A 14,358-nucleotide genomic window follows, 5' to 3' on the forward strand; every position below is an offset into this window, starting at 1 on the left:
GTGAACATGACAGAAGTGGACCTCCACACTCATATTGCAGCCCAGGGAAATATTTGAACTACCATTTTGAGTCCATTCCAACGTTTTTCTGTCAATTGCTCAACACTTTTACAGTCAATGTGTAATAGAGATGGGAAGTCCGATTCATTTTGAAGAATCGGTTCAGTAAGAATGATTCCCTAAAATGATTCGTTCATTTGATTCACGGATGTTCCAATACAAGTATGAACGAATTACACACTGGAACTTCATTTCTATTCAGCGATACCTTTCGTTCGTTACTACGAAATTACTACATTACTTACTTCACGTTCACTTTTTGCGCACTAGATGACAGCACATTGCAATTCACTGCATTAGTGGTAAATTAACATGGTTGTCCACTGTTGCAAAGTTGTATTAAAGACATAAACTTAAAGAGATAGACAATTGGGTACCTGTATATAAAATAAGTTTAATATCTCCTACATTATGTGACTGTAGTGTAATGTTATTAAGTTATAATATTTAGGCTACATAATCATTAATCAGTAATGATAAATAGAGATAAAATAATTAAACAGGTCACAGATTTTACAGTTTGAACACCAAAAGGAAGTTGAGAAAATTTTAATAAAGCATAAAAATCCAGGAAAATCTACTTAATTGGTGTGTGTGTTTTCTCTATCTGTTTTACATTTTTTTGTCTAAAAATATTATACAAATGGTACAGTTTATGCGTTATGACATTCACTAGATTTGTTTTTTAATTTTTCTGTAGCCTAACTTGATATTTTTAAACTTATGGTAGGCTACATTTTCTATATTTCATAAATGGTTAGCGATTTTGTCTTATTCTGTCTAGGGCAAATATATTTTTAAGTACGTGATAAGGAATACTAGCTGTTGTATCCATGTGATTAATTTAGACGTATGAATATGAACAAGCTTGTACAAGTTTAAGACCATCATAATTGGATTGATCTGGAATGGTACAAGTAATTAAAAAATAAACAGTTGATATAATGCGAACAATTTTATTTTCTACCAGTTTTAAAACATTAATGAAATATATATTCTATATTAGCAATTCATTCATTATACCCAAACATGGATGGCATTGACAACTTAAATATATCGTTCTATGCGATTAATAACAGTTGATTTTAACAAAGTTCCTCTACCTGCCACCAGATGTCGCAAATATCGCAGCGTATGAAACAAGCACGTCTGTTATTACTGGGCGGACAGATAAAAATAAGGCAAAGGCAGTAGATTTTGGACAGAGAGGTTTATTAAAAATAAAAAAAAAAAAAGGTAGCGAAAGTTCACTAACGATTTGTAATTCTTATAAAAAATCATTGTACATGTGAAGTCCGAATTGTTGAAACATTTCGATACTTGCAACGTTACTCATAAATTGAGGGGCTTAGAATAAAAAGCAGGTAAGTGACAGTAACCTAATTTTGTGGATATTACAGTTAAAGTTCTACATGCAATAAAATATTTTACACTAGTTTGGTGAAATGATGCCCATATAGCAGCACTGCAGCACTCACCTGATTTTATCCGAAAGAAACATCGTTTTGGGCTATCACAACACGCAATTACCTCAGTTTTTTAATGTCACTTACCTGCTTTTTGTTCTAAGCCTCGCAATGAATTACAAGCTTGTATCTCTAATCATAATGTACCTCCTCATGAAAATAGTTTTTTTTTTTAATATTCAATAAATTGAATGTGTATTTGTTGCGACTATTTTATAGACTGATATTTTATTTGCTTCAGTTTTGCAGCTACGAATGACAGAAATGTATCAACAGATTTAGACAGCCTTGCACTTGAAGACAATGAGACTGTGAATGAAAAACTGAACAGCCACTTGTCCAAGGACGTAAGCAAGAGAATTTTCAAATGTGATGTTTGTGGTAAAGGCTTCCCTTTATTGCGTCATTTAAAATCTCATAAACGTACGCACTCTGGCGAGAAACCTTTCAAATGTAATGTTTGTGGTAAATTCTTCTCTCAGTCGTTTAGCCTAAAAAACCATGAGCAACTGCACACAGGCCAGAAACCTTTCAAATGTGATATTTGTGGTAAGTGCTTCTCTCTGTCTATTTACCTAAAAAAACATGAACGACTCCATACAGGCGGGAAACCTTTCAAATGTGATGCTTGTGGTAAGTCTTTCTCGCATTTGAGTTCTCTGAAAAAACATAAATCTCTGCACTCTGGCGAGAAACCTTTCAAATGTGATGATTGTGGTAAATGTTACACGCAGGCGATTAATTTAGAAACTCACAGACTTCTTCACACTGGCGAGAAACCTTTTAAATGTGATGTTTGCGGTAAAAGTTACGCCCGGTTTTCTACACTAAGAAAACACATACTTCTGCATACTGGCTTGAAACCTTTCAAATGTGATGTTTGTGGTAAATGTTTCTCTTTGTTGTGTAACTTAAAAGCTCATAAACGCACGCACACTGGCGAGAAACCTTTTAGGTGTCATATTTGTGATAAGTCATTCTCAGATTTGAGTACTATGAAAAGACATGAGCGTACACACACTAACGAGAAGCCTTTCAGATGTGATGTTTGTGGAAAATCGTTCTGTGAATCGCGTAGCCTAAAAAGCCATGAAACTGTGCACTCTGGCAACAAACCTTTGAAACGTGACGTTTGTGGTAAAGGCTTCCTTCAGTTGGGTGACTTAAAAATGCATGAACTTCTGCACCAAGGCGAGAATCCTTTCAAATGTGATATTTGTGGTAAATATTTCTCATCACTGACTAGCCTAAAAAACCATGAACGTCTGCACAGAGGCGAGAAATCTTTCACATGTGATGTTTGTGGTAAATGCTTCTCTCAGTCGTTTAATCTAAAAGTCCATAAACGTGTGCACACAGCCGAGAAACCTTTCACATGTGATGTTTGTTTTAAGCCTTTCTCGCAGTTGAGTTCTCTGAAAGTACATAAACGTGTGCACTCTGGTGAGAAACCTTTCAAATGTGATGTTTGTGGAAAATGCTTCTCTCAGTCTGCTAACCTAAAAAACCATCAACAACTGCACACAGGCGAGAAACCTTTCAAATGTGATATTTGTGGTAAATGCTTCACTTTGTCGATTGGTCTAAGAAACCATGCGCAAATGCATTCAGGCGAGAAACCTTTCAAGTGTGATGTTTGTGGTAAATCTTTCCCGCAATTGAATTCTCTGGAAAAACACAAACCTGTGCACTCGGACGAGAAACCTTTTAATTGTGATGTTTGCGGTAAATCCTTCAATTACTCGAGTAACCTAAAAGCCCATGAACGTGTGCACACATCCGGGATACCTTTCAAAGGTGATGTTTGTTAATTTTACACGCAAGCCAGTCATTTAGAAACTCACGAACGACTGCACAAAGGCAAGAAACCTTTCAAATGTGACGTTTGTGGGAAGTGTTACTCGAATTCATATTACCTAAAATTTCATGAACGCCTGCACACTGGCGAAAAACGTTTTAAGTATAAAGTTTGTGGTAAGGGTTTCTCGATGTCCAATAACTTGAATAGCCATCTGCTCCACAACGCAGGGAGAAACCTTTTAAATCCAATGTTTGTTGAAAATAGTTCGTGGATTTGGGTATCCTAAGAAACCATGAACGGCTACACACTGGCCAGAACCGTTTCAAATGTGATGTCAGTGGTAAGGATTTTACGATGTTGGGTGGTCTAAAAGTAAATCTGCCCTGGCACACAGTTCGAGAAGCCTTTTAAATGTTGTGTTTGCTGTAGGTGTTTCTCAGTTTCAAGTGCCCTGAGAGTTCACGAAGACCTGCACACAGGTCAGAAACCCTTCAAATGTGGCGTTTGTGGTAAAGGTTTCACACATAAGGGTACCTTAACATGCCATCAACGCCAGCACAGCAGCGAGGAGACTTTTAAATGCGATGTTTTGTTTTGAGTGATTCTCTTAGACGATAGTTATAAAAGTTATGAAATATTTCACACAGACGAGAAACCTTCTAAATGTCAGAGTCAAATTTGTTTACCTAGTAAGTATAGCATAGGTATTGATCTACGGAAGCTTATATTCAATTAATCTTTGTAATGCAATTTTTGTGGTAAAGGTTTTTCACTGTCGTGTAGGCTAATAGGCTTTAACACTTATAGGCGAGAAGCCTTTCAAGTCTGACATCTCTGAAAGGTGTTCATTTACTAAGACTATTTTAACTATGTTCCATACATAGTGACGAAAATATGTAGTAATGCGATGTCTGTGGAACGTATTTTCCTCAGTTTTGTAAACTAATATGTTTAATCATCCACAATAAACCGTTAAAGAAAACTTCAACGAGAACGGAAATGTTGTTAAAATACATATATTGAAAATTGAGAATTCGCAATTAACAAAAAACAATCACTCCGTTGCTCTCATGTAGCTATTTCCTCGTATCTTTTCTAGCTAGGAGACTAAAAGAACTCAGAGTGTATCTGACCAAATTACCATTTAAATAGAATTCTTGAGAGATTCTGTGTCATAAATTTTGAAGAAGTTTAATCTAGTTTTGAGGAACCGTTTTCAGAACACAATGAGAGTGATAATTGGAGGAAGAAGAATAAAGTCCATACGATTTGCTGATGATACGGTGTTGTTAGCAGAAGAGGAAACGATACTAATGGATATGCTAATGGAGCTAAATGACAGATGTGAGCAGCAGTATGGGATGAGGGTAATAGAAATAAGACGAGGACCAAACCTGCGAATTCTAAGTGAGACAGTAGGACAAGTGGACAGCTTCAAATACTTTGGGTGTACCTGTACTATAAGTAGTAACATGAACTGCGGCCAGGAAGTGGAAAGAAGAATAGCAATGGCAAAGGAAGCTTTTGATAGAAAAGGTAGGACCTTCTGCAGACCTCATGAAGAAGAACTAAGGAAGGGACTATTGAAGTGTTTTGTATTGGGCGTGACATTGTATCGGGCAGAAACATGGACATTACGACGAAGTGAAGAGAAGCGAATAGAAGAATTTGAAATGTGGATATGGAGAAGGATGGAACATGTGAAGTGGCCACGCAGAATAAAAAATGAAGCTGTGTCGGAAAGAGTGGGTGACGAAATAATGATGCTGAAATTGATCAGAAAGAGGAAAAAAAAATTTGTTGTGGCACTGGCTAGAAGAAACTGCCTACTGAATCAAGAACTAGAAGGAAGTGAATGGGAGAAGGGTTCGAGACAGGAGAAGGTATCAAATAATAGACGACATTAAGAAATGTGAATCATATTAGGAGACAAAGAGGAAGGCAGTAAATGGGAAAGATTGGAGAAAGCTGGGTTTGCAGTGAAAGACCTGTCCTTCTGCAGAACACTAACTGAATGAATGAATGAACCTTTGTATATGTTAATTGGTTTGTACTCATGAAAAACGCCAGTGTTCATTTATGCGCATTGTTGTTTCCATTGATGGTTTATTGTGGATCATAAAACATTTTTGTAGTCATGCGGTGTACTTGTCAAAATTTTATTGAAGTAATTAAGTAACAATAATTGTATGTATTTATCGTGTTATATCTTATTTGTACTGCTTCTTTATGACTGTGGAAAAAGTGATGAAATATCAAACAGGGTGAAATGAGGCTTTGTGCTACAAGATTAAGAAATATAATGGGCTATGTGAACTATACTGCACTAGGTATAATGAGGAATAAAATGAATGAATATGAATATGGAAACAGATTATTTGCTTCAACTCTTCCATACAACAATTAAAAACCTGTACTTATTCAACTTTCCTTAAAATAATAAAAGGTTTTTAATTCCTTGAAGTATACCTTCTGCTCGCACTAAAAAGTGGACAGTGCGACCGATTTTCCATATGATAGATTTTGTCCTGGCTGCTTCATGGATGGAGCAAAGGAGAGCTGAAAAGGCAGATGCAACACCCAGCAGAGAAAAATTGGATTTTCTGGATTTCCGAATAGAGGTAGCACATTCGCTTCTGAACTCCGTGATTCTACCTGAAGATGAAGATGGAGAAGATGATGAAGAGAATAGAACCTCATTTGGGAAGCTGCCTCTCAAGAGAAAAACCATTACTCCTCTGCCACATGATACTCTTCGTAAAAGAAAAGCAGATCATATGCCTGAAATTCCAGTGAATGTGAAACCTTCTCGTTGTCGACTACCAGGTTGTGATAGTCCCAAATGTAGAATCATATGTTCCACTTGCAAGGTGTTCTTGTGTTTCAATGCTAACAGAAACTGTTTCAAAATATTCCATGATTTATAATATGTGTAGAATCATGTGTTCAACTTGCAAGATGCTTTTGTGTTTCAATTGTAACAACTTTTTTTATGATTTATAATTCCTACTGCATCATTTTGATCATCACCTATAAAATTTATTTGAACGTATATGTATTGTGCTCATGTCTGTGTTTGGGTGATATAAAGTGATAATGACACACTTGAACATATTTCCAGATTATTCTGCATTTCAATTTTAGTTTTCTTTATGTAATTAGTCCAATATTCTTTTCATTAAAATCTAAGACCCGATGAATCTTGTATTTTTATGTTCCTCGTAAACCAAAAATTTAGTTTAAAAGTCTATCATTCCCATCCTTGGGTCCGAGGAGGTTAAAGTAGTGAAAGGTTTTTAACTTCTGGAAGAAAACCCTTCATGTGTGAACTATTATTTTGTCACATATCTTAATTTTCAAATAATATCTTATGAATATTTTATAAAAGGTTTATTTTCATCCTTCAGGTAATCCATAATATGTCGCAAGCCCCTCTCTTCTCGGCTGAAAGTTTGCTGATACAGTTAAAGGCTGCAGAGAGGAGTCGATATTATCCAAATTCACTTTCATTCTGAAAAAACCAATCTCGGTCCACTGTTCAAGATCACTGTATAGTTGTTGTAGTCATCACTTCTCCAGGCTTGTCGCGATGGTTAATTCAAATTCGAACGGAATGAATAATTTGTTAGTAATCTTTCACTGACACACAAATCTTTTTGCGAGGAGACTACATAGAACCTTCTCCTTTCTCCATCTTTTTTTATTGCATTACAAGCATGTTGTAGCAATATCACGATACAAAAGAAGGTGTAATGTTTACAAAAACCATGATACATTCAATGAAAGCATTGCTTGGTAACGAGCCTTAGTCTATTATATCTACGGTTGCCAGGTGAACTATCGCCAAACCCCGAAGATTTACGATGTCTATAAAATTAATTGTTATTACTATTATTGATAGTCATTATTATTATTATTATTATTATTATTATTATTATTATTATTAATTTATTATATTTCACTTTGTATTGTAAGTTAAAGGATCAGTTAAAAATTCAACAATGTCGCATTTGATTTGACGGATAAATTAATGCTTGAAATCCTGGAAAAAAAAAAAAATACGTTTCCAACAAGTTCCTTAATTTTAATGCCAGATTTGCATATTTAAGAAATTTACTTCTCCGTAAAATAAAATCCAATCATGGTGAAATTTTTTGGGCATGGCACAAAAAAATATGCTCTCTCAAATGCATTTTACTTAATTTTTTCAGAACCTTGTATAAAGAGTTATAAAATTGTTGCAGATTTCAGAAGTAGATGTAGATCATCCCACGTTATTTGCACATGACAAGTATAGTAATTACAGCCAATAACTCCAACACATTCCAATCTTCAACAGAGGAAATTCTCTTCAAAATATGTGACTGGTACTCAGTCAATAAATTAGTATTAAATTGTAACAAAACTAACATAATTCAATTAATATTTTAGGAAAAAAATTCGCTCTGACGCCGGGGATCGAACTCGGGTCCTTGGTTCTTCGCTCTGACCACTGAGCTACGCCGAATTCAATCCACAGCACCGGATCGAACATTCCTCCTACAGTGTTAATTTCCTTTCGTGGCCTGACTCCAAGTTCGGCATATACATTGACGTTTATATTTCAAGTAAACTGCCATTATACTAGGAGCGCACTCAGCTGAGTGTAGAACTGTAGAATTTTTAAAAGAAGTGATTCAATACAAAAATTCTGATGGTGAACATCCTTTTTTCAATTTTAGATTAATTTGCTTTTTCTGTTGTAATGCTGCCACATTCAAATGTGGAATTGGATCCAGTTTTAGCCGGTTAATATTGTGAATATTAACATTATGTGAATATTAATGTTAATATTATTAGTTTAGATGCTTCTCGTTTGATTGTTTCGTTTTAGTTGTTGTTTCATATTGTTTGGAATTATGTGTTTGTTTTTGTTTATTGTGTTTTTTACTATGTTGTGATATTGTGTGGTGATATTGTGATGTTGTTTTCCTTGAAATATGTTTCTATTTTGTTGTGTAGGTCTTGTTTGTGTAGGATTACCGTGCAATTTCCTTTATCTGCTTTGATGAAAGTTAGATTATGTTCTAGTTGTTTTGTCTACAAGGTGTTTATTGTTTTGTGTTTGTGTGTGTCTATTGTGGGTTTGTTTATTTTGTTTATGTTTCTTATTATGTCGTGTCTTATGTATTCGTGATGTTGACTTTGTGTGTTTTGTATTGCTGTTTCTATGTTTATGATGGTTTGTGTTTGTTGTTTTGTACCTGTATTGTTTTGGTGTATATTGTGCCTTAATCCTTTTTCTAGTAGTTTAGTTTCATTGTGGTTGAATGTTATGTTTGTTGTGTTGAATATTCTTGGGTGGAATTTGTGATTCGTGGTGTATGTTGTTGTCTGTTGTGTCTTTAGTATGGCTAAGTTTATTGTTTTGTCTTTTTTTTTTCTGGCTTATTTCTGTTATTACTTTGTTTGTGTGTGTTAAATTAACAGTTGGTAGAAATAAATTAGGATAATAATTTAAAATAGATTCACGATAAATGTGTTGTATAAAATTCAAAAACTGCTTGTAACAATATTGTTAACGGAAAACTGTGTAACGTCTTCAGAGATTTCAACCCACAGAAATTTAAACTGCATTCTAGTGAATATTAGGATTAGATATTTTGCTTAGGTTATAATATAGCATACATTTCATGAAACTTGTTAATAGAAATATAAGATTGTATCTTAGTATTTAATTTCAACTCATTGCATTTCATTCATTCATGTATATAACTTATAAAACTTTGTAGAGATTTGCTGAATATATAGATTTGTAAAATTGTAATAATTTCATAATTGACACGTAAGACTAATTCAATAGGAGACTTCATTAATCAATTATCATATTATTATTATTATTATTATTGTTGTTATTATTATTATTATTATTATTATTATTATTATTATTATTATTATTATTATTATTATGTATTTATAACCCTAACATACCTGTTTCAGGTAAAATATGCTTCTCTGTAAAATTGGAGTATAATAAATAAATAAATATTGTGAAGAACATACTTAGAAAAAGGATGAAAATAAATATCTTCTCAGCGATTCCAAAATTCAGGTTTCGACTTTACAGCGTGAGAAAATGTTGATTTTTCTATGAAATCCCATCGTGTTTCGCAACGTGATGGAATAAAGGCTGCACGCAAGCGAAAACAGCGTGCTGAGACGGGAATTGACATCGGTAGGGAGGAATAGTACAACGGGAATGATGAAGGATGAATCTATTTCTGTTACATGAGTTTATGTTGCATTTACTTTCTGCGTGGTCGGTATCGGCTGCTCCCCCCTCTTAGCATTTTCTGGCCAATTTTCTTTTAATAGTATTTCACACTTCTTTTCCTCAGTGGGTGTTGGCGACACTGTTTTTACCGTTGCTTACGTGATTACGTGTAATCTCGTAAGCAACGGTTTATACGCAAACTACTATCGTGGCTTCCTTGATCATATCATTCTGAAAGATGCTGTGAAATAAAGTTTCAGTATTATCCCTATTCCCTATTGCTTTGTATTATATTGAACGTGGTTAATGCTTCAGACTGTCAGCAGTTCATTATATTCTTCCACGAAGGTAAGTGTATATTGTTACATTATATTCTACAGAGTGTAAGGGATACAAATGCCGTCCTTTTCACAGGCGTCTGAGACCGTCTACAGGATCAAAAAATGATCGTACAACATAGGGTCAAATCTTGACAGTTTTCCCAGAAATTCAAGCTCCCTGTCCATAGGTCTACTGCAGAGTGGATGATAGTTCTGTACAAGGTATTCGGTAAACAATTTACAATGTTATTAACAGTTTAGGAATATCATATGTTATTAATTTATGGAGAAATTCGTAATTCAAGTGAGGCAAGAAGCATTTAGAGTTTTAGAAACTAGGAGTCTCTTATCCCGTTACGAAAATCAGACAAGAAATTTGTTTAAGAATGGTACTGCTTTACGGAAGCGGGAGAGATTCAAATATTTCATTAGAAAAACAGTTCGTGTAATTTTGTGCAGGAAACCATTAATGTTTATTTTTAAACGTACAATAAAAAATAGAACAATATTGTTACATGGTGTGCTCCAGCATTAGAAAAGAGCATTTGTTTTATACCGGTATGTCTGTACTCGCTTGAGCTGTACTGTATACTTATATACTCCCTCCTCCCCTTCCACCAATGTTGCAATACGTCTAATATTGTAAACTTTAATAATTCGTCAAATATTGCAATTAGAAAAAATTGTAAGGACGTGAATAATTATCAGTTAAAATAATGGCACTTATACCTTTTACATCTTGTATATAACCATAAGTTGCATGATTTATTCCTCACAAACGGCCTTGAATCAATATTTCCTTTGTGGTGTAGGTCTACTCATAGTGGAGAAATGCAGGAATATATTTCATTCTTTGGCTCGTATATCGTACGCTTGTGTAATGAAATTACGATTTCAGTGTGATGACGTCAGAGATTTTCATCACGTCTGCAGTGGGAGTAACATTGATTTATAACGCTAAGTTATTTTGTAGGATGGCTAATACTTATTAGCGAATGTCTCTCAAATGTATGTGTTAATAAAAAATTAGGGGCTAATTAAGAGTGTTTATTTGTATGTGCGAATAGATCGATAGTAGAATAGTGGAATACATTCTTGTTTTAGCGAGTGGTGTTTGGATTTACTGCAGGAAAATGAAGACATTAAGTTTAGGGTATATGAGGGTTTTAGAGGGTTTCCTATCAAGGTTATTATTTACAATGGTGTGTTTTGCGATGATTTTCGTGGTTTCTATGGTAGCGGATTATGGAATTTCGTGTTATGCGGTGCAGAGAAATGTATTTGTTTTTAAGATATGACGTAATGCGTAACGTAGTTGTGATGCCGCCACATATCGGATACTGCTACCACAGTCTGATATGTACAGTCACGAAGCTTGAGTTGTGAGGGTACTAGGAACTATAGACTTTGCCGGTACCAGTGTTGCCATATTTAGCGATAAGTCGCTAAATCTAGGGAGTTTTGAATCCGTCTCGGCGACAAATTTTATAAAATGCGATTAGTGACTTTTCTGCTGATTTTTATAGTCTTCCACTTTTTCCCTTCTTTTAAGTTAAAACATTCAACTGAAGTCGTGCACTTCTTAGTTTTAGAAGAGCCATTGGTGCATGACTGAGTAGTCTAATGATTCATACGTGAAAGCCCTGATCAGTGATCAGGGGTGAAAGATGCAGATTCAATTATTCTCACGGGTTAGGTGTCTCTCTCAATGCTACTGCTCCAACACCCATGAACGGCGGCAACTTTGATTGTCACGTGACGAGTCGCGAGCTGCAGCTAATGTAATCTTGGTTCTTCCCCGCAACGCGGAGATTTTCCACTCCGAACCGACCCGGGCAATATTGAGTTTTGGAATTTTGTGTCTACAGTTCGTGTGAAGCAAATGAGACTGTAATTTTTGCTGGCTTTAATAAATTTTAATATACTGTATAAGATTTAATAAGCGTTAGATTTCAGAAAAAATTGTGATCAAACGCTTGGGCAAAAATTTCCACACTTATAATTTTGCAGGAAGTGTAGTGTCAATAATTGGATCAAGTGCAGTGTATTTACAATCATCTGTTCCCACACCTTCCACCTCAACATTGCAGCCGTCAACAACACAACCAGACTCGGCATAAGAGGCTGATGACGAGGAAATGATGTTTTTCTCCGCAAATGTATGTTTTTCTTATTTTTATTCAGTGAAATTCATTATTAATTTCTAGCGACATTTCTGTGGATTTTTTTAAACAAACTTTGGAGAGTTTTTGTTGAAAAGTTAGGGAGATTCTAAGGCGATATGTTGGCTACAGTGGCCGGTACTATTTCGCATTTTCCGCTATACTGGAGAATTACCACGGTCACTTTGAACCGTGCCGTTACATTTACCAACGAGCACAGAATGCATAGAGCAGACATGAACAGCTTGGAGGAGAAGCCGCTTTTGTAGATCGTCGCCATTATGATGCTACCAAAACATTGGGCTACCGGTTAGCACATGGGCAGTTGATTGTGATGTTGCATCGTTGTTTTAATTAATAAATGAAGTAATTTCAATATGCCTACATGTACTGCGTGTGCTGCACAAACAGGTTTTCAAAAAAATTCCTGGAATAACTTTTCACAGGTAAATGTGCATGTGTGAAATGTACTTATTACCGGTAGATAATGAATGATTTAGCCTAGGTTAGTCGGTTAGATTCGTATTGTTCACGTATTTGTTTGATTAAGAGAAAGGATTAGTGTATTGATATTATTGTAATTAATTTTTATAATCACTAAATCAGACACACTTTGTAAACTTAGCATTTACGAGCGAAGCTAACCTAACAACCCACGTTGGAAGTTTGTGTCGAGTGCTATAGAAAACGGGTGTACCGAGGTTTCTCTTAAACCGAATGCACGTATTCGTTTGATGAAGAAAAAGAAATAGTGTATTAATATTATTGTAATTAATTTTTATAATCACGAAATCAGACTTACGTTTTGCAGACTTAGTAGCTTCATTAACTCGGTCGTGAACTGACTTCACCCACTTGGTAATAAAACTTCACCTTTGTTCGCTGTTATAATCTAATTATATACTATAAACGAAGAGCCTATCAAATATTATATGGTTAAGAGCATTCTATTTTTACTCTAAACAAAATCGGGACATCTATACGAAATACTGGCAAAAGGAAGAGAATGATAATTTGCGTTAAGAAGTAAGCTTCATTATTAAATCGAAGCAAATGGATCAACCTATAAAAGTAATTGTTATAGGGTAGCATTTTTATTGGACTAGTAGCAAAATAAGGTCAAACTGTTATCTTCCTTTTTTTATCATTATTGTTTGTTTAACCTCCCAGATTATTAAATACCATACTGCAATTTGAAGAGCTGCCAATTTAAATAACCTGTATATATGTGATTTATCGATGACAGTTTCGTAATTTTTGCTAAAAATACGTGCATAGCGATTCTATATTACGAAACAAACAAGAAAGTGTGAGTCCTACAAGAAATTAGGGACATATGGAATTATTATTATCATAAGATCTTTTATAACGTAATAGCTATTTTGCAATGTTTTGGTAGCAACAAGATGGCGTCAGGTCCATCAAATCGGCTTCACTCCGTCCAAAGGTATTAAGATGCTAGTGTCTACTCTATTGTATTCTGTGCTCGTTGACATTTACCACCAAATTTAAGTAAATACACAATGTCACCAACATAAGAACATGACGTTGGTGTGTGGCGTAGTTGGCGGGAGAAATTTTTTTTCTCTCTCTCTCTCTGCCTCCTTCGTTCTGAACATTACTGAGAGATAGCACCAGTGTTAGCTACAAAGTGTATTTGCGCAAATATATTCCAAGTAGATTATGTGACTTATTACGTGTTTTAGAAGAGAGTCTCGAGACAAAATAGTTTTGTGCTATATTTCTTTTTTTCTCTCTCTCTGTCTACCTCCTTCGTTGTGAACATTATTGAGAGATAGCACCACTGTTAGCGACAATGTGTATTTGCATAAATATTGCGAGTAAATTATGACGAGTGCCTTAGATGAGAGGCTCGGGACAGAAACAGTTTTGCTGTAGCGCATGCGTGGACCTCTCATGTAGTGGGAGCGTGATCCTTACTTGAATTTATTTTTGCGTGTACTTTGCAGATTAAGTTATTGAGATATCTTCTTGATTCGGTTACAGACCTTGCATTTACGAAGGTTACGTTAGCTTTGGTTAGGTTAGGTTAGGTTAGCTTTGGTTAGGTTAGCTTTGGTTAGGTTAGCTTTGGTTAGGTTAGCTTTGGTTAGGTTAGCTTTGGTTAGGTTAGGTTAGCTTTGGTTAGGTTAGGTTAGCTTTGGTTAGGTTAGGTTAGGTTAGCTTAGGTTAGGTCAGCTTAGCTTATGTTAGGTTAATTTTGGTTAGGTTAGGTTAGCTTTGGTTAGGTTAGCTTGATTTTATTCGTCCATGTAGTAGTTAAAATTATATAATA

The 14,358-nt window shown here is 35.0% G+C and overlaps 2 protein-coding genes across 3 annotated transcripts in view; both read left to right on the forward strand.

Annotated features, from left to right (window-relative positions):
• LOC138692162 (zinc finger protein 665-like) overlaps window positions 1-14,358 on the forward strand; it is an 88,280-nt gene that overhangs the window by 14,824 nt on the left and 59,098 nt on the right. The window contains exon 5 of one of the 2 annotated variants that reach the window (XM_069815197.1): window positions 1,768-6,653. The exons of the other annotated variant lie outside the window; for it this stretch is intronic. Coding sequence (XP_069671298.1) covers window positions 1,768-3,337 — 1,570 coding nt within the window. The 3' untranslated portion in view covers window positions 3,338-6,653. Of the gene's footprint in view, window positions 1-1,767; window positions 6,654-14,358 lie in introns of those variants that run through there. 2 annotated transcript variants of the gene reach the window in all.
• The window catches only part of LOC138692158 (zinc finger protein 665-like), a 34,945-nt gene continuing 30,401 nt past the window's right edge, over window positions 9,815-14,358 (forward strand). The window contains exon 1 of the mRNA XM_069815193.1: window positions 9,815-9,928. The gene's annotated coding sequence lies outside the window, so the exon portion shown is untranslated. The remainder of the gene's footprint in view (window positions 9,929-14,358) is intronic.

This window comes from Periplaneta americana, chromosome 16 (assembly GCF_040183065.1).
Source record: "Periplaneta americana isolate PAMFEO1 chromosome 16, P.americana_PAMFEO1_priV1, whole genome shotgun sequence".
Taxonomy (NCBI): Eukaryota; Metazoa; Arthropoda; class Insecta; order Blattodea; family Blattidae; genus Periplaneta; species Periplaneta americana.